The sequence below is a fragment of the Rhinopithecus bieti genome, unplaced genomic scaffold (assembly GCF_001698545.2).
Source record: "Rhinopithecus bieti isolate Rb0 unplaced genomic scaffold, ASM169854v2 scaffold_315, whole genome shotgun sequence".
NCBI classification, from domain to species: domain Eukaryota; kingdom Metazoa; phylum Chordata; class Mammalia; order Primates; family Cercopithecidae; genus Rhinopithecus; species Rhinopithecus bieti.
The window spans coordinates 4,568,493-4,593,104 of record NW_016803481.1 but is presented as its reverse complement, the minus strand read 5'-3'; the positions used below and the strand labels follow the sequence as shown (position 1 = coordinate 4,593,104).

The 24,612-nt window shown below is 38.4% G+C and overlaps 1 protein-coding gene across 4 annotated transcripts in view; it reads left to right on the top strand.

Moving 5' to 3' along the window:
* Positions 1-23,129, top strand: part of CDCA2 (cell division cycle associated 2) — a 50,360-nt gene extending 27,231 nt beyond the window's left edge. For 3 of the 4 annotated variants that reach the window (XM_017885476.1, XM_017885468.1, XM_017885492.1), the window contains 5 exons: positions 631-709; positions 2,108-2,196; positions 3,742-3,879; positions 18,579-18,750; positions 21,740-23,129. In XM_017885476.1, coding sequence (XP_017740965.1) covers positions 631-709; positions 2,108-2,196; positions 3,742-3,879; positions 18,579-18,750; positions 21,740-22,968 — 1,707 coding nt within the window. In that variant the 3' untranslated portion in view covers positions 22,969-23,129. The remainder of the gene's footprint in view (positions 1-630; positions 710-2,107; positions 2,197-3,741; positions 3,880-18,578; positions 18,751-21,739) is intronic. The other variant, XM_017885483.1, reaches the window with a different exon arrangement.
* Positions 23,130-24,612: the final 1,483 nt, after the last annotated feature.

Here is a 24,612-nt window from a genome sequence, read left to right as displayed (position 1 = left end):
TTGATGGGTGCTGACGAGTTGATGGGTGCAGCACACCAACATGGCACAAGTATACATATGTAACAAACCTGCACGTTATGCACATGTACCCTAGAACTTAAAGTATAATAATAATAAAAAAAAAAAACCTCTGAGCAAAATGGTAATAAAAGAGAATTTCTTCAAAGTGACAAATGTTGTCTATGCAAAACCAATAGTTAATGTCTTACCAGCAATTATGTGGAAAAGATTTGCTCTCTGTATTTATATTGCCATCTTACCCTTGAATTTCCTGAGTAATGTTATAGCATTAGATTGTGTTTATGAATGAATTTTTAAATTTTCTTTATAGGAGTTAGAAATTTAGCAGCAGATCATTATGTGTACTTTCGCTTATAAATTTTCTTAATAGTTTGATGGATTGCAGTTAGTAAACCTTCAATTGCAAACATGATTGGTAAGTGATGTACATATATTTTTCTATTCAATATATTTGTTTTGCTTTGACTTTTAGAATCTTTTATTGATTACCCATCTTTATGTTTATTATAGTTTCTCCTACCAAAATAAATTCTTACTTTTCTTTTGGGCACATTATATATTCACTGCTTTTAAAGATATCTAACTTCTACTCTTTTTTCCTTTGTTTAGGAAAACATAGAACCACTTCAAGTATCATTTGCCGTTCTGAGTTCTCCTAATAAGTCATCAATCTCTGAAACCCTTTCAGGTAGTAACTTTTGTTTACCTTAAAATCATAAGTGTCATTTTTTATGTGTGTATATGTTGACTATTTTATTTTCTTTTAAAATTTCGTATTTGTTACCGCAACATATACTTGGTTTAAAAAAACCTAATAGTATTGGAAAGCTGACATGAAGCTATTCGTCCATCCCTTTTCCATTCGAAGCCTCATACTTCATAATCACCCACAGTTCACTTCCTCAGATGGAATCCCCATTTCGTTAGTTGCTAGAAGCAGTGGAGTTAGCTTCTGAACTCGTAAGTATCAATGACAAACTGCTATTCACAGTTTACAGAACTGATATCTGTATTATAAGGATCATTCTTGAATATCCAGACTTTTTCCTCAACATTAATGTGGCATTTTTAGCACATGTGCTTTCCAAGGTCTCTGGATTTTTTATGATTATGACAAAGCAACAGAGATTGCTCCCATCTTTTCTGACAAACCAGGACTTAGCTGGCAGATGTCATGGGACGGGCATCTTTATTCAGGTGTCCTCCCTGGTGGAAACCCTTTAATGGCTTCTTGTTGACACAAACCAAACATAGTAGACTCCAAGCCGTGCGTTACTAAGTTAGAGCTAAAATTTGAACTACAGTCTATCACGTTACAAATCCCATACCCTTAAACACATTATATGCCTTTCATTTATATCATTAAAAGTCACATGCCAGGCGCGGTGGCTCATTCCTGTAATCCCAGCACTTTGGGAGGCTGAGACAGGTGGATCACGTGAGGTCAGGAGTTTGAGACCAGCCTTGCCAACATGGTGAAACCTGGTCTCTACTGAAAATACAAAAAAAAAAATTAGCCAGGCATGGTAGTGGGTGCCTATAATCTCAGCTACTCAGGAGGCTGAGGCAGCAGCATCTCTTGAATCCAGGAGACGGAGGTTGCAGTGAGCTGAGATTGCACCACTGCACTCCAACCTGGGTGACAGAGTGAGACTCCATCTCAAAGAAGAAAAGTGGTCAAAATAAAATTTTCCTATCCTACACTTTAAATAAAATTTAAAACAAGTAAAGTATTTTCATAGTTATCTTAATGTCCTTTATTGTGATTTCATTATACAAAATATCGTGGAATAAATGGACGTTCATGAAAATACATGCATTTATTATAATGTGATTTATTCTGCTGTCTTAGCTTGGTAATATGTTAAGCAGTCACCATGGAAAGTGGTGAAAGTTTCTGAGTATCCAGTAAACTTAAAGTTTTTTAAAACGAAAAGAAATTGGATTTCAAAATTTCTGCTGCTTGACTTCTTTTTTTTGTTTACATATGATATTAAAGGTGGATATCCTAAACACAGTGTTTCCAAAGGAAGATGCATGTTATAATTTTTGGTTTCCTACCCTGATTCTGTCTTTGTCTTATCAGGCACGGATACCTTTAGTTCTTCAAATAACCATGAGAAAATATCCTCTCATAAAGTTGGTAGAATAACAAGGACTTCTAACAGAAGAAATGTAAGTGTTTGTGTTTGGCACAACATACTTGTTTTTAAATCGTGCAATATACTTTTTCTGTTTTCGTTGTCAAATGATAATGGGTGAAATCTTGGTTTAATCAGTGTCATTAAGAACTAATACTTTGGCCGGGCGCCGTGGCGCATGCCTGTAATCCCAACACTTTGGGAGGCCGAGGCAGGCAAATCATGAGGTCAGGAGATCGAGACCATTCTGGCTAACACGGTAAAACCGCGTCTCTACTAAAAATACAAAAATAAATTAGCTGTACGTGGTGGCGGGTGCCTGTAGTCCCAGCTACTAGGGAGGCTGAGGCAGGAGGAGAAAGGCATGAACCTGGGAGGTGGAGCTTGCCGTGAGCCGAGATCGTGCCACTGCTCTCCAGCCTGGGCAACAGAGCAAGACTCCGTCTCAAAAAAAAAAAAACACCAAAAAAAAAAAACTAATACTTTATCCTACCTAGCATGTAACCTATAAGGTGATAATGTGTTTCTGATTTGATTTTAATTCTATTAGAAGAAAAATCTAAAAAGCTGCTTTGGGCCGGGCACGGTGGCTCAAGCCTGTAATCCCAGCACTTTGGGAGGCCGAGACGGGCAGATCACGAGGTCAGGAGATCAAGACCATCCTGGCTAACACAGTGAAACCCCGTCTCTACTAAAAATACAAAAAATTAGCCGGGCGAGGTGGCGGGAGCCTGTAGTCCCAGCTACTCGGGAGGCTGAGGCAGGAAAATAGGGGGAACCCGGGAGGCGGAGCTTGCAGTGAGCCGAGATCTGGCCACTGTACTCCAGCCTGGGCGACAGAGCGACACTCCGTCTCAAAAAAAAGCTGCTTTCAGAGCTGTGTTAACATGGAAGTTAACAAAATTTGTTTGGGATCTGTATGATTCTATGAATTTCATTGAGGTGAAAGTGGAGAGGATCAGCATGTAATTAACAGAACCAGAAAATGATATAAGTATAACCTTTTTAAAATTGTGCTTCAATCTGTTTGAGTTTTAACACTTGGTTTCACCTGTGAGTTATATATAAGCATAACTCCCATTGAATGCATGTTTTTTGCTATTTTGTTAAATTAGATAAAATTTGGATTTTTGTTTATAACATTATAAAGTATAAACATATACTTTCATGGGGTATTTAGCTTATATGGTTGGATGTTAAACCCAGGATTCAAACCTAGATAATCTAAAAATTCATGATTTTGTCCCCATAACCCAGCAGTTAGGTGCTAAATTGTAGGTTCTTAATGAGTAGTTGATGAATGAATAAATTAACGAATTCTTAAGCTGTTTTTTTCTTTCTTCCCCAATATAATTGGGTGATGTAATATACGCTTCTGGGTCTGCATTTGATGATTCAGAGATTGGTAATTACCATTTCCACCAATTTTCATCAAAGTGCTTTTAATAGGATCTGTGAATTAAGAAATGGGATCTAAAGTGGTAGAAGCATCCTGGGAAGCACAACAAGATTGAGAGCTGCACATTATCATGTAATTGCTTGTGCTTTATGGTATCCTTACTTTACACTTTCTTTATAGCAATTGGTCAGTTTTGTAGAAGAAAATGTTTGCAACTTATTGAATACAGAAGTTCAGCCTTGTAAAGAAAAGAAAAGTAATAGGAGGAAGTCTCAAGAAACGAAGTGTACAAAGAGAACACTTCCTAAGAAGAATCAGGTAAGCATGTGTTTAAAGATATAATAAAAAGTAGAAGTGGTGTGTTTCCTTATTGTATGATTAGGAAAATACAGAAACAAATTTTTTCCAGTCAACGTTGGACAAGGATTATTAATGCAATCTTATCGTGGAGTAGAATGGGGTTGGGAGGTTATATACTTAACTTTGAATTACCTAAGGAACACTTTTGCATCTTCTTCATCTTTCTTGTGTTGCGTACATCCTGCACAGTAAATTAATAGGCACTCAAACCTGAAATTGATTCTCATCTTTGAATGTACCCCAACATATCACCCTTTTGGGAATCCTGATTTTTTTAGACAGGGATGAGTTTGCCACTTGCTACTTGTTAGATTCTCTTCTTCCAGTTGCTGAATCAAATTTTCCCGAAATTTAAGGAAAATTTGGAAACTAGCTCTCAGTCTTTCCTAACACTTCTCGTCATCTCAGATATGCTTACAGTCCATGTGATTAGCCAATTTAACACCTTAATCCAGTTCCTTTTCCTTCTCCAGCCCAGTGATCTGGACTCCGCACTCTGAAGCCACCTACTCACTCTTGTTGCCATTCTTACAACTTGTTACTGCCTAACACCTTCGCATGTGTAGCAGTGCTCATTCTCTGACCCCCAACTTCCTGTCCATCCAGCCTACTCACTCCCTTACTCTGAAATTCTTTCTGTACTATTAAGCTTTTAGACACACCTTAAGTTCACGTTTCCCTCTTCATCCTGAACTGAGTGAAGTGTTTCCAACTCTTGTCAGGAATCTCAATTCCGGATCCTTTTCCTTCCACCTCATCCATCCAGCAAAATTTCCAGTCTGACTGAGTTATCCTTTCTCCCATCTGACATAGCCTCTAGAGACACTCACACAGGAGTCGGGGGTAGTGCTACTACACATTCACTGACATCTGGCCTTCTTCACCACTTTGCTGCTTCACTTTATTTTTAATACTAAAGCCAGTGCATACTTTTCAGTCCTGTTCCTACTGGACATCTTAGCATTTGACATGATGGAACACTCCTGTACAGTCTCTAAGGTTTGTTTTCTGTCCCCCATTGTTAAATGTTTGTATTTTCCAGAATTCTCTTCTTTGCCCTTGTAAATTGTTTGTTTTCTGGGTAATTTCATAAACATAGTTAATGACCATATATGAAGACTAGAACTTCCTGATCTGTAAATCTGTGTTCAACTACATACTAGACATCTGCCTTTAACCATGCTGTGTCAAAATCAACATTTCTAAAACTAAACTTATCAATCTACACACCCACCCAAAACATTCCATAAACTTCCTTCCCCCTCCATGAAATAAAAATGGCTGCTTTTCTTAGTTGAATGGCACAGATATCCTTAAGTCATTAAATCCAGAAGGAACTGAGTGTTTTCCTGCTTTAGTTCACTTTTTTAGGTCACACATTCTTGATAAAATGATGAAAGATTATCTTACTGAAAAAATACCATTAATTCAAAAATATACATACAACTTATTATATTAGAAATTGATTTTGTTCGTGTGTGTGTGTATATATATATGTACATTTTAAAGCACTCTTACAAAGAATATGCACCTATTCATATAAAATTACAGCCAGAAAGTACAAAAAGGATTGAGCATTAAGTCACTGCAATCCCTCCCAGGAGTTTGCTGAATTAATACCATTTATGTAATAAAAGGAATACACTTAGAATAGCAATGAGAGGAGGAAAGGGATGAGGAGGGGTATTGAGAAACCGACAACAGCTTTCAATGAATTTCTAGAAGACCAAGCAGATGGGAGCATGTTGACAGATAAAAAAAGGTGGAAAGATTGACAGCTCAGAATGTTCTAGGAGGGAACTAGAGAGGGAGCCGGGAGCCGGCCTGTTCATGGGAATCCCAAGAGACCCTGGCCCAGAATTGGCAGGTACGATGGATGGTGAGTGTGAGAGGTGGTACTGAAAAACAGAGAGATGAATTGAAGTCCTGTATTTGGGACAGTTTGCACCAGTTGGCATGCCAGCCCCCTCCCACCCTGATGCTCAGAACAGATGTTGTCATCTAGATTAAAGCCCTCATTCTGGCATTTGGAAAGTCCCACAATCTTGACAGCCAGCTCCTGCCCTGATGCAAATCCTGACAGTTGACACTCCAGCATTCTGCCCCACCCTGCCCCACACAGAGTTCCTAGGTAGGATTTTCATGCAGGAAATAGACTGAGCTGGAAAGCAAGTAAACCTATACCAACTTACCCAATCTTAAATAAGAAACAGACAATTGAATAGAACAGATAGCATGAAAGAGAAAAGACTAATGTTAATAAGGTTAAAAACTGACCTCAGAGAAACAGGTTATTCAAGGAATAGAAGGAAATTTTATATACATAAATATGTACTCCAATTTAAGAAAATATCATTTGCATGAAAGTAAGGAGATGCTATGAAAAAGGAATTGCAAAAACATAAAATTTAGTAGTTGGACAAAAGAATTAAAGTTAAGGGAAGTCGCCCAGAAGGTAGAGCAAAAGAAAGACTGGAAACAAGAGAATCTAGGAGACATCTGTAGGACTGTTAGGAAGAAGAAGGATAAAAGAGAATGGGAGAAGTTATCCAAATAAAAGAAGAATATTTCCCAAAAATAGAATGGAAGAAATTATCTAAATAAAAGAAGACGATTTCCTAGAACTGAAGAAAGGAGTCTTCAAGTTAAAAGCACCCACTGAATGCCTGGTACAATGAAGAAGGGCGGGGGGTAGGCCTGTAACTGTGAAACTGAACAATAAGGATAAGGAGGAAAGTGGACTTTTCCTACAGAGACATAAGAACCAGAGTGGCATCAAGTCTAACAATAGCCTGAAAGCCGCAAAATCTCACAAGAGTTCATTTAAAGCTTAGAAGAAAACTTAATTTTAACTGAGTATTCTATACCAAGCCAAAGTCTCAATTAAGTGTGAAGGAAAAAATAAAAGACATTTGAGTGTTTCTTTTTTCTTTTCTTTTTATTTTGAGAGAAGGTCTCACTCTCACCCAGGCTGGACTGCAGTGCTGCAGTCACTGCTCACTGCTCACTGCATGCTTGACCTCCGGGGTCAAGTGATCCTCCCACCTCAGCCTCATGAGTAGCTGGGACTACAGGTGCACACCACCACACTTGGCTAGTTTTGTTTTGTTTTATTTTGTTTTTGAGATGAAGTCTCTGTTGCCCCAGGCTGGAGTGCGGTGGCATGATCTTGGCTCACCACAACCTCCACCTCCTGGGTTCAAGCGATTCTCCTGCCTCAGCCTCCCAATTAGCTGGGACTACAGGTGCATGCCACCATGCCTGGCTAATTTTTGTATTTTTAGTAGAGACGAGGTTTCACTATGTTGGCCAGGCTGGTCTCGAGCTCCTGACCTCGTGATCTGCCCTCCTCAGCCTCCCAGAGTGCTGGGATTACAGGCTTGAGCCACCACGCCCGGCTGGCTAATTTTGTTTTAGGTTCTTGTAGCGGGGTGGGGGGTGTGGGGGTTGGCCTCACCTTGTTGCCCAGGCTGGTCTCAAACTCTTCTGGGCTCAATCACTTCTCTCACCCCAGCGTTCCAAAGTGCTGGGATTACAGGCTTGAGCCAGCATGCCCAGCCATAAAGTTATTTTTCTTTGGATGCTACTGGAGGAGAAACTCTAGCAAAATGAGGAACTAAGCTTAAGAATTCAGGACACGATGGATCTAACAATACAAGAGCGTGATCAAAGGGAAATCGCTGGTTATAGCTGTTCAGCCAGCCCAGAAGAGCAACCAGTCCAAATTTGAGCAGGGAGAAGGTGCTGGAGGAAAAAAACAGAAAAGACCTGTGATTGAAAGAATGAAAGTTACGTCACATACAAAAAAAAATGGTAATTATATACCATTTCAAATAAAAGTCTATGTAAAAGTTTCAGAGTAAATATGAAGCAAACATTACTATGATTTCAAGCAATAATGCAGAATAAGGAGAAGTAGATTTTATGGTGCTAGGAATCATCTCCCTCAAGGGTCCCAGAGGAGAAGAAAGGAATATGAAAGCTGTGCTTGGCAGAGCCATGAAAGATGTTTGCACAGTCATCATAATATAGATGCTGTTTGTTTTCAACTAAGGACGAAGCTTTTTGTTGTGCAGGACGATGTAAGTGTTAACAATCCAATAATAACAGGAAAATGTAGTTAATAGCAGAAGGTGAAAAGTGAGTTAAAAAGGTAGAAACAAGGGGGCTAATGGTGTTGCTGGCAAGAGTGCAGACTCTCAACCAGACCCCTGGGTTTAAATCCTGCGTTCACTCCTCCCTCCAGTGCAATGCTGGGTAAAAGTCTAGACTCCTGTTTTGTTTGTTTGTAACACAGTGGTGGAAATGGATGTTAGAAGTTTGTGAATCTTAATGAATTCATGCATGCGCAACTCTTAGAAAAGCGCCTGACCATAGTAAGCTTTGTGGCCATTATCATCATTATCATGAAACATTCAAGATGTATATTTTAAATTTTAATGAAAAGAAATAGAGATGTAAAAGTTCAATGTTTACCAACAGAAGAACCAAAATTAACATAGAAAAGAGGCAGGTTTGGTTTTAAGTGAGCAGTTTTTTTTATCTTTCATAGCAAGGCATTGACAGATAACTAAAATTAGATTAAACGCCACTTCTTAACCAGAAGCAGCGTTAGAATCCTCAAGAGTAAATTCCTTTATAAACCAGAAATAGAGAAAGTTCCCAAAGTGTGACTCAAAAAGCAGAAACAGTGAGGGCAAAGGATTGGTGAATTTGATATCTTTTGAACCATACATCATGGAGTATACATAAGGAAAAAAATCCCCATAAGAAAATTTAAAAGACAAAGGACAAACTTGGGAAAAGTATTTGCAACTCATATCAGACACCAAGGATTAATGTCACTAATAGTTAAAGAGCTTCTAAGTTACCTAGAAAGGAACAGTCTTCAAAAGATAACAAAACATTTACAAAACTGAAATGAAAATGACCTTCAACATAGGAAGGAAATGTTCAGACTTCCTCATCGTAAGAGAACTGCATCTCTAACATGCATTGAGATGCGTTTCTCACCTTTTAGATTACCAAAAATCTGAAAGTTGACAGCACACTCACGTGGTGAGGCTATGGGGCAAAAATGTACACTCATACATTTTCTGTTAAAGCAGACCTCTGTGGAGGAGTATTTGGCAGTATCTGGCCAAATCAAATATTATTTATCCTTTGACCCAATAGGCCTATTTCTAGAAATCTATCTCAAAGATCCACTGATGAAAATACAAAAATATGTGTTTATTTATTGCAGCATTCTTTGTAAAGGAAAAGACTAAAAGCAAACCATATGCTCATCGATATGAGACTTGTTGAAAAAACTGTGGTGTTTCCATAAAGTGAGTATTAGGCAACTGTAGAAAGCTGTGAAGAGAACTTCCATACACTTCTATGTAGTGATGCCAAGGGGAAACAGATGGCCCTTTATATACTGTGGTCCAGCATCCGTGGTTGGTTGAATCAAAAACATTCAGGGCTAGGCGAGGTGACTCACACCTGTAATCTCAGCTGAGATTGGGAGGCTGAGATTGGAGGACTGCTTGAGACCAGGAGTGCGAGACCAGCCTGATCAACATAGTACAACCCCATCTGTATTTTTTTAATATATTATTTTTTAAAAAAGAAAATACTCAGAAAAATCCGATAACAATACAACAATTTAAAAAATACAAATTTTAAAATATAGCATATTAACTATGTGGTATTTATATTGTATTCGGTGTTAAGTCATCTAGAGATGCTTTAAAGCATATTTATGCTGTATTTTTACAGTATAATGCTGTGAAAGGAAGTTTGCATAGGCTCTATGCAAATACTGTGCCATTTTATGTCAGGGACTTGAGTATCTGCAGATTTTTGATATCCACAGGAGGTTCTAGAACCAATTCCCGTACAGATACTGCAGGATGACTGTGTTTACTGTTAAAATGAAAAAAGCATGTTATAAAATAATATATGTGATCAACTACCGGTTATGGACTGAATTGTGTCCCCTCCCAAATTTATATATTGAAGTCCTAACTCCCAGGATCTCAGAATGTGACTGTATTTGGAGATTTGGTCTTTAAAATAGTTATTATGTTAAAATGAGATCAACAGCGTGAGTCCTAATCCACTCTGACTGGTGTTCTTGTAAGAAGAGGAAATTTGGATCCACAAAGGGACACCAGGGACGCGTGCGCATAGAAAATGACCATGTGAGGACACAGCCACAGGGTGGCCATCTGAAGGCCAAGGAGAGAGGCCCCAAGAGACACCAGCCCTGCCAACACCCTGATCTTAACACTGCCAGCCTCCAGACCTGGGAGAAAATTAATTTCTGCTGTTTGAACTACATAGTCTATGACATTTTATTATAGTAGCCTTACAAACTAATACATTACCTTTCGTCTAAGAAAGTAGAGACCATTAAAAAATAATAATGGTATATGTATATACACACACATATAGTTTTGGTTTTTAAGTTGAAGAATAAGCCAAAGAAAATTAAAACTGGCTATAGGGAGAAGGGAGGAGACGAGAGAATGTGAATACAAGCTAGACTTCATTAAGTGTGTACTGTTTTTTAGTTTTGATTGTGGGACCATTTAAATGTTTTGCCTGACTATGAAACAGAATTAAAGCCAGGAGAAAGACAGCAATCTCTAAAAAGCGAAAACAAAATTTGACAAAGTAATCTTACTATGTCAAATCGGTGGCTTAACCTCATTAAGAATTTTTTCAAACCTAGAAATTTGAATATAAGGGGGATAAGTCTTTTTTTTTTTTTTTGAGATGGAGTCTCGCTCAGTCACTCAGGCTCAAGTGCAGTGGCGTGATCTCAGCTCAATGCAAGCTCTGCCTCCCAGGTTCATGCCATTCTCCTGCCTCAGCCTCCCAAGTAGCTGGGACTACAGGCGCCTGCCGCCATGCCCAACTAATTTTTTTTTTTTATTTTTTTTTATTTTTTAGTAGAGACTGGGTTTCACCATGTTAGCCAGGATGATCTTGATCTCCTGACCTCATGATCCGCCCGCCTCAGCCTCCCAAACTGCTGGGATTACAGGCGTGAGCCACCGCACCTGGCCCTATAAGGGGAATAACTCTTAAGGACAAAAATAACTGCAAAGAAATTATAAACAGTATGAAACACTCACAAGAAGCACTCAATTTAGAATAAAGCAAATAAGCAATTTTTCCTGTCATTAAGAATCATTCACTAAGAGACAAAAGATAAATTTTTAAATCCAAGAAATTTAAAACTTTGTAAGACTAAATTTGAATTGGAAATAAGAGTAGAAACTCATTTTATTTTCCATTTAAAGGAATTGTCCAGCTCTATCCATTGATAAAGCTTTAAATTCATGAGCATCCCTGGTGCATAGATTGTCATTAGATATACCAGTTAAAAGGGATTAGCGTCCATTGGTGAAATGGCTGCTGTCAGATTTACAACAACAAATTTAAAAAGTGAGCCTGGCTGGTTCTGTACCAGAGTACAAGGAAGGATGCTAAATAAAACTACTGGTGTCGTGTTATCAGACACAAAACCATCTTCAAGGGGCTTCCACTGACCAAATATGACCATCAGCATTGCAAAGCATTGAAGTAGTACAATCATGAAATAACGTATAAGTTTATTACTTTTTTTAAGTAATGGACACTTTAGAACCTTGCTAGGATACCCACTCATTTTTCTGATAACAGGAAGATAAAATTTGAGCTCTATATCAGGTAAACAAATAGTTGATGAGGGAAAAGTTGTTTATAGAAGAATTCCAGCTAATAAAAAAAGAAATGCTCAACAAAGCTGCTAAAACATTTGATAAAAGGCTGATGTGACATCATAGTAACAATCAACAGAGGAAAGAAACACCGTATAGAATGGGAGAAGATATTACAACTACATACCATACATCTGATAAGGGGTTTATAGCCAAAATATGTAAGAAGCTCAAACAGCTCAATAACAAGAACACATCAATTGAAAAATGGGCAAAGGTCCAGAATAGACATTTCTCAAAAGACATGCAAATGGCTAACATCACTAATCATCAGGGAAATGCAAATTAAAACCACAGGAAATGCAAATTAAAATCACTAGCTATTATCAAACAGATGAAAGATTACAAGCATTAGAAAGGATATGGAGAAGAGGGAACCCTTTGTTCACTGTTGGTAAGAATGTAAATTGCTGCAGCCTGTTTTGATCGACAAAGTCAACTAAAAATATAGAACTGAATCTCTAAACAAAATGTTTTATTTGGGAAAATGTAATTGCAGTTTGGGGCATATACACAGACTGAGGTGGTCTTTGATATGTCGTAAGAACAAAGAAAGTTGGGGTTTTGGGTAGAAAGAAATGTTACATATTATTTAGAAAGAAAACTCGCTGGCCCTACGCAAAGTTTTGGGGAGCTGGTAAACTCTAATTGGTGAGTGATGGTGGTAGTTAAATTTAGTCTTACATATCTCAAGTGCTTTTTTTCCCCTGGTCTCTGGATTCCAGTTGTTTATGACCCGGTAACTCCAAATAATCCATTTTCACAAGACATTATGGGAAACAGTATGGGGCTCCTCAAAAAGTTAAAAATAGAACTACCATATGATCCAACAAATCCCACTTCTGGGTATGTATCCAAAGGAAATGAAATCAGTTTATCAAAGAACGATAACCAAGTTACGGATTCAGCCTAAGTGTCCATCAACAGATGAATGAATAAAGAAAAAATATGTATGTACACACACAACAAAATGCTGTTCAGCCTTAAAGAAATTCTGTCATTTTGACAGCATAGAAAGACATTATATTAAGTAAAATAGCCCAGGCACAGAGAGACAAGAAGATCTCACATGTGGAATCTTTAAACAAACAAAAAACTTACAGAAGCTAAGAATAGAATGGTGGTTGTCAGGGGGGCTAGTGGGTTGAGTGGTGGAGGATGAGGAGATGTTGGTTCAAGGGTACAAAGTTTCAGTTAGACAAGATGAGTAAGGTCTGGAGATCTATTATACAGCATGGTGACTAGGAAATAATAATGTATATGTGAAAATTGCTAAGAGATGACATTGTAAGTGTTCTTACCATAAAATAATTATGTGAAGTGGTGGAGATGTTAGTTTAATCATGTCCTAATGTATACATATGTCAAAACATCTCCACCATATTATAGGCAAGTTTTAATTTGTTGGTTATACAATTGTATTCAAATTTGTCCATCAAAACTGAATCTAATCAAGCTTCTAGATCTAATTGCCAATTTATAGGACATGGAGGAACATAGACACACTGACCGTAGTGAGCCAAATCTAGGACTTGGCTAATTCTATAGGAAAGATGCCTCAATTTACTCACCAAATAAATGTCAAGGGAAGTAAAAGAAGGAACCATAGTATAAAAGAGACTAAAAGACATTAATCAAATGGTACGTGTGGAGATCTTATTGGGATCCTGATTAGAACAATTGTTTTAGGAAAAAAAAAATAAAAAAAATTATGGGCCAAGGGAGAAATTTGAACTTTGAGGAGATACTGGGGAAAATTGCCATCATGGTTTTTGTGTTTTGTTGAATTACATTTTGTTTTGTTTTGTTTTGACAGAGTCTCGCTCTGTCGCCCAGGCTGGAGTGCAGTGGCATGATCTTGGCTCACTGCAACCTCCTCTTCCCAGGTTCAAGTGATTCTCCTGCCTCAGCCTCCCAAGTAGTTGGTACTACAGGTGTGCACCGCCATGCTCAGCTAATTTTTGTATTTTTAGTAAAGACGGGGTTTCATCATGTTGGCCTAGCGGGTCTCAAACCCTGACCTCAGGTGATCTGCTCCCCACAGGCCTTCCAAAGTGCTGGGATTACAGACATGAGCCTCTGTCCCCTGCATACATTTTAAATTTTGCAATCATTGTGTATACACACTGTTCTAAGAAGTAAGGCAGAGAGATCCCAAGTGCCCTTTACCTAGCTAGTTTCCCCCAGTTGTGACATCTTGCAAAACCATAGTTCAGTGTCACAGCCAAGATATTGATACAGCCAAGATCCAGAGAGCTCTCCCATGGCCCTTTGTAGCTACATCCACTTCCTACCCATAACCCCGCCTCATCCTCTGGCAACCACTAATCTTTCTCCATTCCTACAGTTTTGCCATTTTGAAAAGGTTGCCCTAATGGAATCATGTACTGTGTAAATCTGGGACTGGCTTTTTCACTCAGCATAATTCTCTGGAGATTTGTCCAGCTTGTTATGTGTATCAGTAGTTCTTTTTATTGTTGAACCATATTTGCAATTGTCTCTAAAAGAAAAAGAACCTTTAACTCTTCAAGACACTGCAGGATTTTCTGATGAAATGATGTGTAACATCTGGGATTTGCTTTGAACTCATCTGGGGTTAGGGGAATAAAAGTGAATCATGATTTCTATATGCTAGTAATTGTTGAAGTTAGCTGATGGGTACATAGGGTTCAGTAAACTATTCTCTGTACTTTTTGGGTGTTTGAAATTTTCCATTAGACGAAGTTAAAAATATAGCAGTATGCGCCCTTTATTAGAAAGAGGGAGTTAACTGCAAGAGCTAAAACTGGACCCAGCAGATAAGTAAGCACCAGGGGCAGGCAAGCGTGTGCTTGATCACCGTAAGCTTTCCTATATGGTGTGATTTGTTGCCATGTCCATGAATTTTTGTTTTTGGAGACGGAGTCTTTCTCTGTCACCCATGTGGAGTGCAATGGCTCAATCTCAGCTCGCTGCCGCCTCCACCTCCCAGGCTCAAGTGATTCTCCTGCCTCAAGCTTCACTAGTAGCTGGGAGTGCAGGGCCCGCCACCACACCCAGCTAATTTTTGTATTTTTGGTAGAGATGAGATTTCATCATGTTGCCCAGGCTGGTCTTGAATTCCTGAGCTCAAGCAGTCCATCCACCTCGGCCTCCCAAAGTGTTGGGATTAAGGGCATGAGCCATCGGGCCAGCCTGAATTATTTTTAAATAATTTTAAAGCTATTCTCTGAAAATAATTTAAAGAAGTCTTAATTATGCAAATAAGACAAAAGATAAACATTTACTTCTGCTTCCTGACCTTCACTGTGTGAGAAGAGGAATCAGTGATTTTGGAGTAAATATAATTGCTTTAGGGACAGTCCCTTCAGTTGTTCTTTGGCTTTTCTAAGCCATAATCCACCGTAACCATTTCTTGATCAAATGGCTTTCCCCGGGGGTTCCAACCATATACAACTTCTTCATTATTACACTATCAGCAAGGCTTTTGTACTGTAGTAAATTCAGATTTTGGTAAGTTTCTGGCCTTTGCTGATGAAATCTTCTCATGACTAAGATCAGCTCTACCAGATATGTTTTCAGGACAGACAGACCTGAGGTGCTTTAATTGTTGTTTTTTAGGGGAGGGAAATGGTGGTAATATACTTTTGTTGGCCCATGACCATGAAAAAACAGAAATTTAGTCTTTCAATCACATTGAGCAAATTTTATGTAAGCTTAACTGTACTTCTTTGACCATTCATTCATTCATTCATATTTGTGGAGTAGCCACTGTGTGCTTGGCACTATTGTAGATCCAGGGACATGATTTCCAAAATCATGAGAAGAGGGGATCTTTTTTTTTTTTTAACCCATATATCAGAAGCTAATCTGGTGTTATAATCTGGTGGCATTGCCCACAGTGTGTTAACTGACCACACTGGGTCTATGCCCATAATTTAATATTAAAAAATAAAAGTATATGAGGTAATCAATATGTTCATTAGCTTGACTTAATCATTCCACAATGCATACATATATTGAAACATGGTGTTGTATGCCATACGTATATTCAATTTTTGTCAATTAAAATTTTTTTTTCTGTTTTTTAAAAAGAGTCACTGTGTTGCGCAGGCTGGAGTGCAATGGTGCGATCATAACTCAGCTGCAGCCTCAACCTCCTGTGTTCAAGCAGTCCTCCTGCTTTAGCTTCCTGAGGAGCTAGGACTACGTGGGTGTGCCACCACACCTGGCCTAAAAAAAAAAAGTGTGTTGATATTTTTCCTCGTATACACTCTCAAGTAATGGAAAAGAATTTGAAAGAACAAGTGGCTTTTACCATGGGTCAGGCCCTACATTAACCAGCTGTATCACATGTCAGCTCATTTAATACTTACCTCAGCTTTATGTGGGGTGTGCTGTTGTGACTCCTGTTTTGCAGAGGAGGAGAATGAGGTACAGAAAGTTGACTTGCCCAGGGTTATAAAGCAGTTAAGTAACAGAGTCAGGACTTTAACCCAAAAAGTGTCTGCCACCAGAGGCCAATTTTTTTTCATTTTTTTTTTTTTCCAACTTAATCTGTGAGCCTCAAGTTAAGATTTTTCTTTTCTCTTGGCTTTCAGGTTCATTGACCAAGCCAGCATTTCCCCAACTGTTCCACGGAATGTCAACAGATGTTCCATGAAAAAAATATTTACTGGAAAAATATTTAACCCAGCACTTTCCTAATGTGTATAGAGATTATTTATACTGCGGACTTCTCAGAGAATTTCATGTTAAATGTACACTGTAAATCACCAGGAGGAACATTCATCTTGTACAGTTCTAAAATTATTTTTCTGTGGAATGTTTTGTTTTCACAGGATATCTATAGATTTCTCAAGGAGCACATAGTTTTGTGCCATTTCTGTACTCTTGAATCTCACCATTAGTTTCACCTAAATATTCTGTGCTGTCACCCAAATGACCTTTCTTAAATTTAAGATCAAACGTTGACACTCCCGAAGTCACCATGCAGTGAGCCCTCATTGCTTTCATTCAAGTCACTGTGACAAGGGCTCTGCTCCTGCCACTCCTGCATGGATCCAGGGGCCATGTCTTGCTGCATGCAGCCCTGCACCTGTGCTGTGCTGTCTCACTTTGAGTTCAGGCACGTGGCATTCCCTTCTTTGAAAAGCATTTCTGCATCGCCCCCATAATAGGCCAAAACAGCCCTTGCTTGTTTGAGATTTGACTTAGACATTACATTTTCCATGGAGCCGATCTTGAACACCTCCTGCAGGCTGGGTACCATCTTCTCAGTTCACACAGCCTATCATGGTGCGATGGTACGTGTGCATGGTAACTCCTTTCCTTTACACCAGCAGCTCCTTGAAGAACACATCCTCTTTGCTTCTAGGTCCCACAGCTGGCAAGTTATTACCTGGCACATAGCAGTCTCAATAAATGTGTGAATGAATTCCACTTTCTGGATGTATTTTTTTTTTTTTTTTGAGATGAAGTTTTGCTCTGTCGCCAGGCTGGAGTGCAGTGGCGCAGTCTCAGGTCACTGCAACCTCTACCTGCCAGGTTCAAGCAGTTCTTCTGCCTCAGCCTCCTGAGTAGCTGGGACTACAGATGTGCACCACCGTGCCCAGTTAATTTTTGTATTTTTAGTAGAGACGGTTTTCACCATGTTGGCCAGGATGGTCTAGATCTCCTGACCTCATGATCTGCCCACCTCGGCCTCCCAAAGTGCTGGGATTACAGGCGTGAGCCACCACGCCTGGCCTGTGTTGTTAATATGTTTTGTGTTGTCCCTAAATTCTGGTTTTCTTCAACATTATCACATTGAATATGTCTCATTCCTTTTGCCCATAACAGACTGTCTTTCTAGTATTTCAGCATTTCCCCGAAGTCTTCCATATGAAACTTTTTTAAAAACATAAAACATTATTTCTTAGTTACTGATATGGCACTGAGAATTGAATGTAATACTCCATTCTGGATATATTAAGCAACTTCTAATTTTTATGGAAACCTACATTTTCCATCAATTAATGTCAGACCTTTGTCTTCCATCTTCTGCTTGTGCTTGTTAAAATCCATTTTGTTTTGACCGAATCTTGATTAAGTCATCTGTTGTTTGAATCTGCAGATTCAGCTAGCTTTGTGTTTTCTTCATATTTTACATACACACCTACTGTTTCTTCATCTAGACCTAGGAACATAAAGCGTCTCCCATAGCTTACAGTATGTAACTCACACTTGGTTAATCCTGAGTCATCATAACTATGTGCTTCTTACAGATATCTCATGACATCACATCCATGTAGTTGGTTCTAAAGCATCTCATATATTTTTTCACTTATCCAGCCCTTGTTTTGGCAAGTGCCTTGTGGAAATGTAGAAAGCTACCATACAATTTAGAAACTGAATCCTGCTTTATAGTTTATTTGACTTTGTGGAAGTTACCTGACTTCCTACCCTCGATTTAGATGCTTACAATTTTAAATGAAATATGAAAGTGATCTATTCAATAAAGCACTGTGTAAACAATAATTAGAGATATTATAGAAGTTGAAGGGTCAGGCTGGGGCTTATGGCTCACACTTGTAATCCCAGCACTTTGGGAGGCCAAGACAGGAGGATCGCTTGAGCTCAGGAATTTGAGGCAAGCATGGGCAACATGGTGAGACCCCATCTCTACCAAAATACAAAATAAAAGCCGGTCGTGGTGGTGTGCACCTGTGGTCCCAGCTACTTGGGAGGCTGATGGGAGGATTGATTGAGCAGGGGGCCAGAAGTTGCAGTGAGCCGAGATTGTGCCACTGCACTCCAGCCTGGATGACAGAGTGAGACCTTGTCTCAAAAATAATAATAATAATAATAATAATAACTAAAGGGTCAAAATTTTACATGGTACTACATCTTTCTCAATTGCAATATTTTAATGCATTTTCTCAGGTTTTAAAAAGTTGCAGAAAGAAGAAAAGAAAGGAAAAGAAAAGTGTTCAGAAATCTTTATATGGGGAAAGAGACATTGCTTCTAAGAAGCCCCTCCTCAGTCCTATTCCCGAGCTGCCTGAAGTCTCTGAGATGACACCTTCAGTTCCAAGCATCCGAAGACTGGGTTCAGGTATCCTCACCTTTTCCTGGTAGTTATATTTTATCTTTTCTCGTCACCTTCTTTGTTGCTATTTTACTTTTTTCACTTTTTTCCCATTCACTATGTAAAGAGTACATAAATTTAAAAAGCAACGTTTCCTTACATTACCATGAGCATTTCAAGTGGACGAAAGAGTCACTTGTAACTTGTAGGTGGCTTAGACCCTTTTCAGAATCTGATGGAAACTCTGGATCCTTTCCCCAGGAAAACTGAGACACAAGATTTTGCTTATAATATCAGTAATAATTTCTGTGCATCCTATTTCCTTTTGCTTTTTAAAGCATTATGTGAAAATAAATTCCATTTGGTGGTGTAGTCCGTCGTTGAAAGTGAACGAGAGCTTGATGCAGTGAACGAGGGCTGGGGCACCTGCCTGTGATCCCAACCATTTGGGAGCCTAAGGCGGAAGGATTGCCTGAGCTCAGGAGTTTGAGGCCAGCCTGGGCAGCCTAGCAAGACCCTGTCTTTAAAAAAAAAGGAACAGAAAATGCGAACGAGGTTATGGTTCAGTAATATGTATACCTTATATGAGTTAAGGGCAACGATGTTTTGTTAGAGTTGGCACTACTGAGCGTTTTCTAAAAATAGTACATATAAATTGAGCTTGATTACCTTGAAAGTTATTTTATTATCAAGTCAGTTGATATATGGAGTAGATAAAAAATGGAATTGTTTCTGGTTTCTAATGCCCAAATTTTAAATGGACTGGATCTTGATGAAAATAATAAGGATTTTTTTTTTTTTTTTTAATTTTTAGTAGAGATCGGGTGTCCCTGTGTTGCCCAGGCTGGTCTCGAACTCCTGGGCTCAAGCAGTCTTCTTGCCTCAGCCTCCCAAAGTACTGAGATTACAGACATGAGCCACGCCATCTTGCCTGAAAAATAATGTGTGTCCACTTGGTGTATTGATTTGTATAGAATCATTTTTTAAATGGCTACCTTTGTCAATCATCAGATATTTGTAGCCTGCCTCCTATTTGCAGAATACCATACAAGATTAATAATAGACTTGAGGATGAATGAGGTACATGCCACCATAGACTCTTGGCTTCTGTGTCCTGCTTAACATTAGGGTAGCACAGGAGTTTAAATAAACAGCCACCCCTCTGTCGCACATGTCCTGGCACACACTCTTCTCCTGCCATGCTTTCTCACAGGCTGTGTTGCGACAGGGCATCCGCCACTCTACCTCTTTTTAATCTGACCTAATGTTGCTTATCTTCCAAGATTTTGCTGTACTGTCTGTTTTTCCAGGAATACTCTGCGACATACTTCCATCGCCTGGTTTTATGATGATCTATTTTCTGTGTTCCCCTGTTCCCTAAAACTTCAGTCTCCTTGAGAGTGGAAACTAAGTCTTATTTTCATTACATCTCTGGTTCTAACAGGAGTTTTTCAAAAGATTTTAGAACAGTGATTGTAGTAAAATGTTCCATCTTGCATCCTATTAGAGAATTTATTTTTAAAAATACCTAAAGCATTTTTTATCTGTAACTAGTGGTATCACCTGCTACATGGATTTAAAGCAATTCAGCTCCTTCCTTCCTTTATCTCTTTCTCCTTTCCTGTCTCACTATATCTCCTTTACCTTCCTTCTCTAGTATGTTGGATTTTATGCGAAATACATATCTTTTTGTTAGTTAGTTTGTTTGTTTGTTTGTTTGTTTGTTTTTTGAGATGGTGTCTCACTCTGTCGCCCAGGCTGGAGTACAGTGGCTCAGTGTTGGCTCACTGCAACCTCCACCTCCTGGGTTCCAGCAATTCTCCTACCTCAGCCTCCCAGGTAACTGGGACTACAAGCACGTACCACCACGCCTGGCTAATTTTGTATTTTTAGTAGAGACAGGGTTTCACATTGTTGGCTAAGCTGATCTCAAAACTCCTGACCTCAGGTAATCTCCCTGCCTCGGCCTCCCAAAGTGCTGGGATTACAGGTGTGAGTCACTGTGCCCGGCCATAAATACCAATTTTTAAAGCTGTCTAAAGAACCCAACTAACATTGGTTGGCATTGAGTGGACACTGATCTGTTTAATCTCTAGCTTTAAGTGACATAATTTTAAGTACCTTAGTCATGGATATATTTTTAAATGGAAACATTGATTTTTTAGACTTGTGGCTCACCTTATGGTTTATAAATCTTTTAGTTTTTATTTTGTTTAAAACACTTTATTCATTTGACTGGCCACTGAAAAACATCATCTGAGGTAACAAAGATTGCATCTAATTGTTCTAAGATTTAGAACTCATAAAGCCTGAACTCATGTGGGCTGTGTTACTTACCAATTTGATGATGGTTTTTCCACCTCTGATGTGCCAGAAACACATGAAAGGCTGCCCATGTGTATCTTCCTAGAGGATATTTAGTCAAATGCTGAGGAATTAAGGGTTGATTTTTATAATATTGAAACAAACATGGTTCTGCTTGAGAATACAGTGCACTTTATTGTAATTTTTAACCAAGGGCATGAGACCTGAGTGTCTTCAGGCATGCTGTTTTAGCTCGTAAGTCCTCAAATACCCCCAGAATTCCAAATTTTCCCTCCCCTGTTTCGGAGGATACCTTGGTAGAAAGTTTCAGAAGCATAATGTTGCCCATTTGCAGTCATTCATTTTCAGGGAAATGAGAAATGTCGCTGCCTCATGCTAATGGACCCTGTAGCATGGGAAGGGTGTTAGAATGCAGGAAGCAGTTTCAGATGCCGTTCTCATTTTCATGGTTTTAGTTTTATATGCTTTATTAATTCATGCGTTGAATACCTATTTTTTTAACCTGTGGATCATGGGAGAACTAGGAGAGGAGGAGGAGGATGACAGATGGGCAAGTACAGTGTAACATTTGTGGGTCTTGTGAATGCTTAAAACACAAAAACAAAACAGGGCACCTGATTATGTAATAAATGTAAAGTTCATTCCCATTGTTACTTTTTAATTTGATTGAAACCTATTTACATGCCCGTAGGTTATTTCAACTCAAATGGCAAACTGGAAGAAGTGAAGGCTCCTAAAAATCCAGTGAAAAGAAAGGATCTTTTTCCTCACGACCCAGATTTGCATATGCATCAAGGCTTTGATAAATATGATGTGTCTGAATTTTGCTCTTATATGAAAAGTTCCTCATCGGTTGTCTATGCTACTTCTGATGAAGATCCAAATACAAATATAATGAACATTAATGAAAATAAAAATATTCCAAAAGCAAAAAATAAGTCAGAAAGTGAAAATGAACCAGAAGCTGGAGCTGACAGTCCTGCTTCTTGTGCTTCTGTACCTGAAGAACGTGTGGCATTAGATAGTCCCAAACCTGCTCTGACCCTGCAGCAGAGTCAAGAATTTGCTGGTGGTGGTGAAAATGCAGAAAACCTCTGTCAAATCTTGAAAATTTCACCAGATCTAAACATGAAGTGTGAAAGAAAGGATGACTTCTTAGTAGCTGCAGAAGGAAAACTGCAATGCAGTCGTTTAATGCCTAACTCACAAAAAGACTGTCATGGCTTAGGAGATGTCTTAATTGAAAATATGAAAGAATCTAAAAGCCAAAGTGAAGATTTGGAAAGAAAACCCATGGAAAGTAGCAGTGTTAAGAGTTGCAGAGACAGGAAAGATAGAAGACGCTCCATGTATTATTCTGATGGTCAAAGTTTACATTTGGAAAAAAAGGGAAATCACACACCCTCCTCCAATGTGGGCAGCTCTGTAGAAATTAGTTTAGAAAATTCTGAACTGTTTAAAGATTTGTCTGATGCCATTGAGCAAACCTTTCGGAGGAGAAATAGTGAAACCAAAGTGCGACGTAGCACAAGGCTACAGAAAGATTTGGAAAATGAAGGGCTTGTATGGATTTCACTTCCACTTCCTTCCACTTCCCAAAAAGCCAAAAGAAGAACAATATGTACATTTGACAGCAGTGGATTTGAAAGTATGTCTCCCAGAAAAGAAACTGTGTCCTCCAGACAAAAACCACAGATGGCACCTCCCGTCTCAGATCAAGAAAACAGCCAGGGCCCTGCTGCTGGTTCTTCTGATGAACCTGGTAAGAGGAGGAAGAGCTTTTGTATATCTACACTTGCAAATACTAAAGCCACTTCCCAGTTCAAAGGCTACCGGAGAAGATCCTCTCTTAATGGGAAGGGAGAGAGCTCTTTGAATGCCTTGGAAAGGATTGAGCATAATGGAGAAAAAAAGCAGTAATTGACATTTCCTGCAGAGTCTGTGGCAAGATGGAAAGTAACCATCTATGCTGAAATGATCTGTCTAGTTCCCATCCTCTGTTCAACCTCGGTGTTTCAAAAGTTGCTAATAAACTCATTTGAGTTGAACCTACTTTTATGTAGAAATAAATAAGTTTCTTCACCATTCAGATAGAAAACATTCTATTAAATATATTCTTCTTTCCTCAGAGAGTAAATGCTTTATTACTATTTTGCTAAAGGGGTTATTTTAGGCCCAACAAGACATCTCTCAATTTTAGACTTTTTTTAGTATATATATTTTAAGTACATATTTACCACTGAAGTTTTAGACTCTGTTGTTAGAAGCATCTTTTAGAATTGGCTAATTTTATCTGGATAAGAGGTTTGTTTTTTGTTTTGTTTTGATTTTCCCCACAAAAGACAAATTGATAGAATTAATGGAACTTTATTAAAATGGAAAAACTGGATTAAACTTAAGACTTAAAGTGGGTTGATGAGATATGTATTTTTCCTTTAAATTAGTGGAAAAAAAAAAAAAAAAAAAAAACTTGGCTATGATTTTAACTGACAAAAGTTGAAATTAACCAAAAATGTTTCGTCTTTGGTTAAATTTAAGAGAAGCTTTGAGTGGCTTGTTTTATCTGTCCCAAATGAGATTTTTATTTTAATAGTTTAAATCCTAAACAAGAAATTTCAGAAAATTCTTTCAATAACCACAATCTTATAAATTCATCACTATAAATGAATATATAATTTAGAAATAACTCTGATATGAAACTATTCATCCCTTCAAACAAGATTCCTGTATGTTTTGTTGTGTGTGTGTGTGAGAGGATTGTTTTTGCTTTTTGTTTTTTTGTTTTTTTTAGTGAAAATATAGCAGCTCAGTTGAAGACTGGGCTCTCAATTTATTCTAATTAGTCACAGGCAGTTTAGGACTTAATTCACGATTTTCCATTAAAAGTTTTGAAAACCAAAAACTCACTGAGAAAGTTAGTTTACTAACACTAAGTGTGGTGGTAGGTCACTGATTTTTTAACACGGAGTTTTCCAGCCGTTCTTTTTCTTTTGTAATATCTGGCACTTGACTTGGTTTCTCTAGCTTTTGCAACATCTCCTATGGCTGTTTCGGTGATAGCAGTTTGAAAAACTAAATTGCCATATATCTGGAATTTATGAATGCACATAAATCATTATATCATTAAACAATTGTCTTTGAAATCCTTTAAATCATTAAACTCCCCCTCTCCATGATAGCAGAAACATGTTAACAAATAGAGCTCTCTATAAATAACACAGCAGGGAAGAAAGCTCCCGCTGGGCACCCATTTCCCCCTTCTTACATAGAGACTATTTGTTACCTTCTTGGCACCGGCAGGTCTGGAACTCCCGCTGCTAAAGACTAATGTATTTTACATTAACACTCAAAGTGATCCCCAATTTCTTCTGCTCAAGGGTGGATTGTTTTAAAAATTCTTTTATCTTTACATGTAAATTATTTATAGACTCTTTTTTTCCATTTCTAGTTTGGTGGTGTTGGCAAATCACTACCACTAAAAACAAGTTCACCACTCCCCCCACCCAAGAAAATGAATGAATTAGCTTCTCTGAAGCTTTTTTGTTTTAATGATTTGAAAAGAAA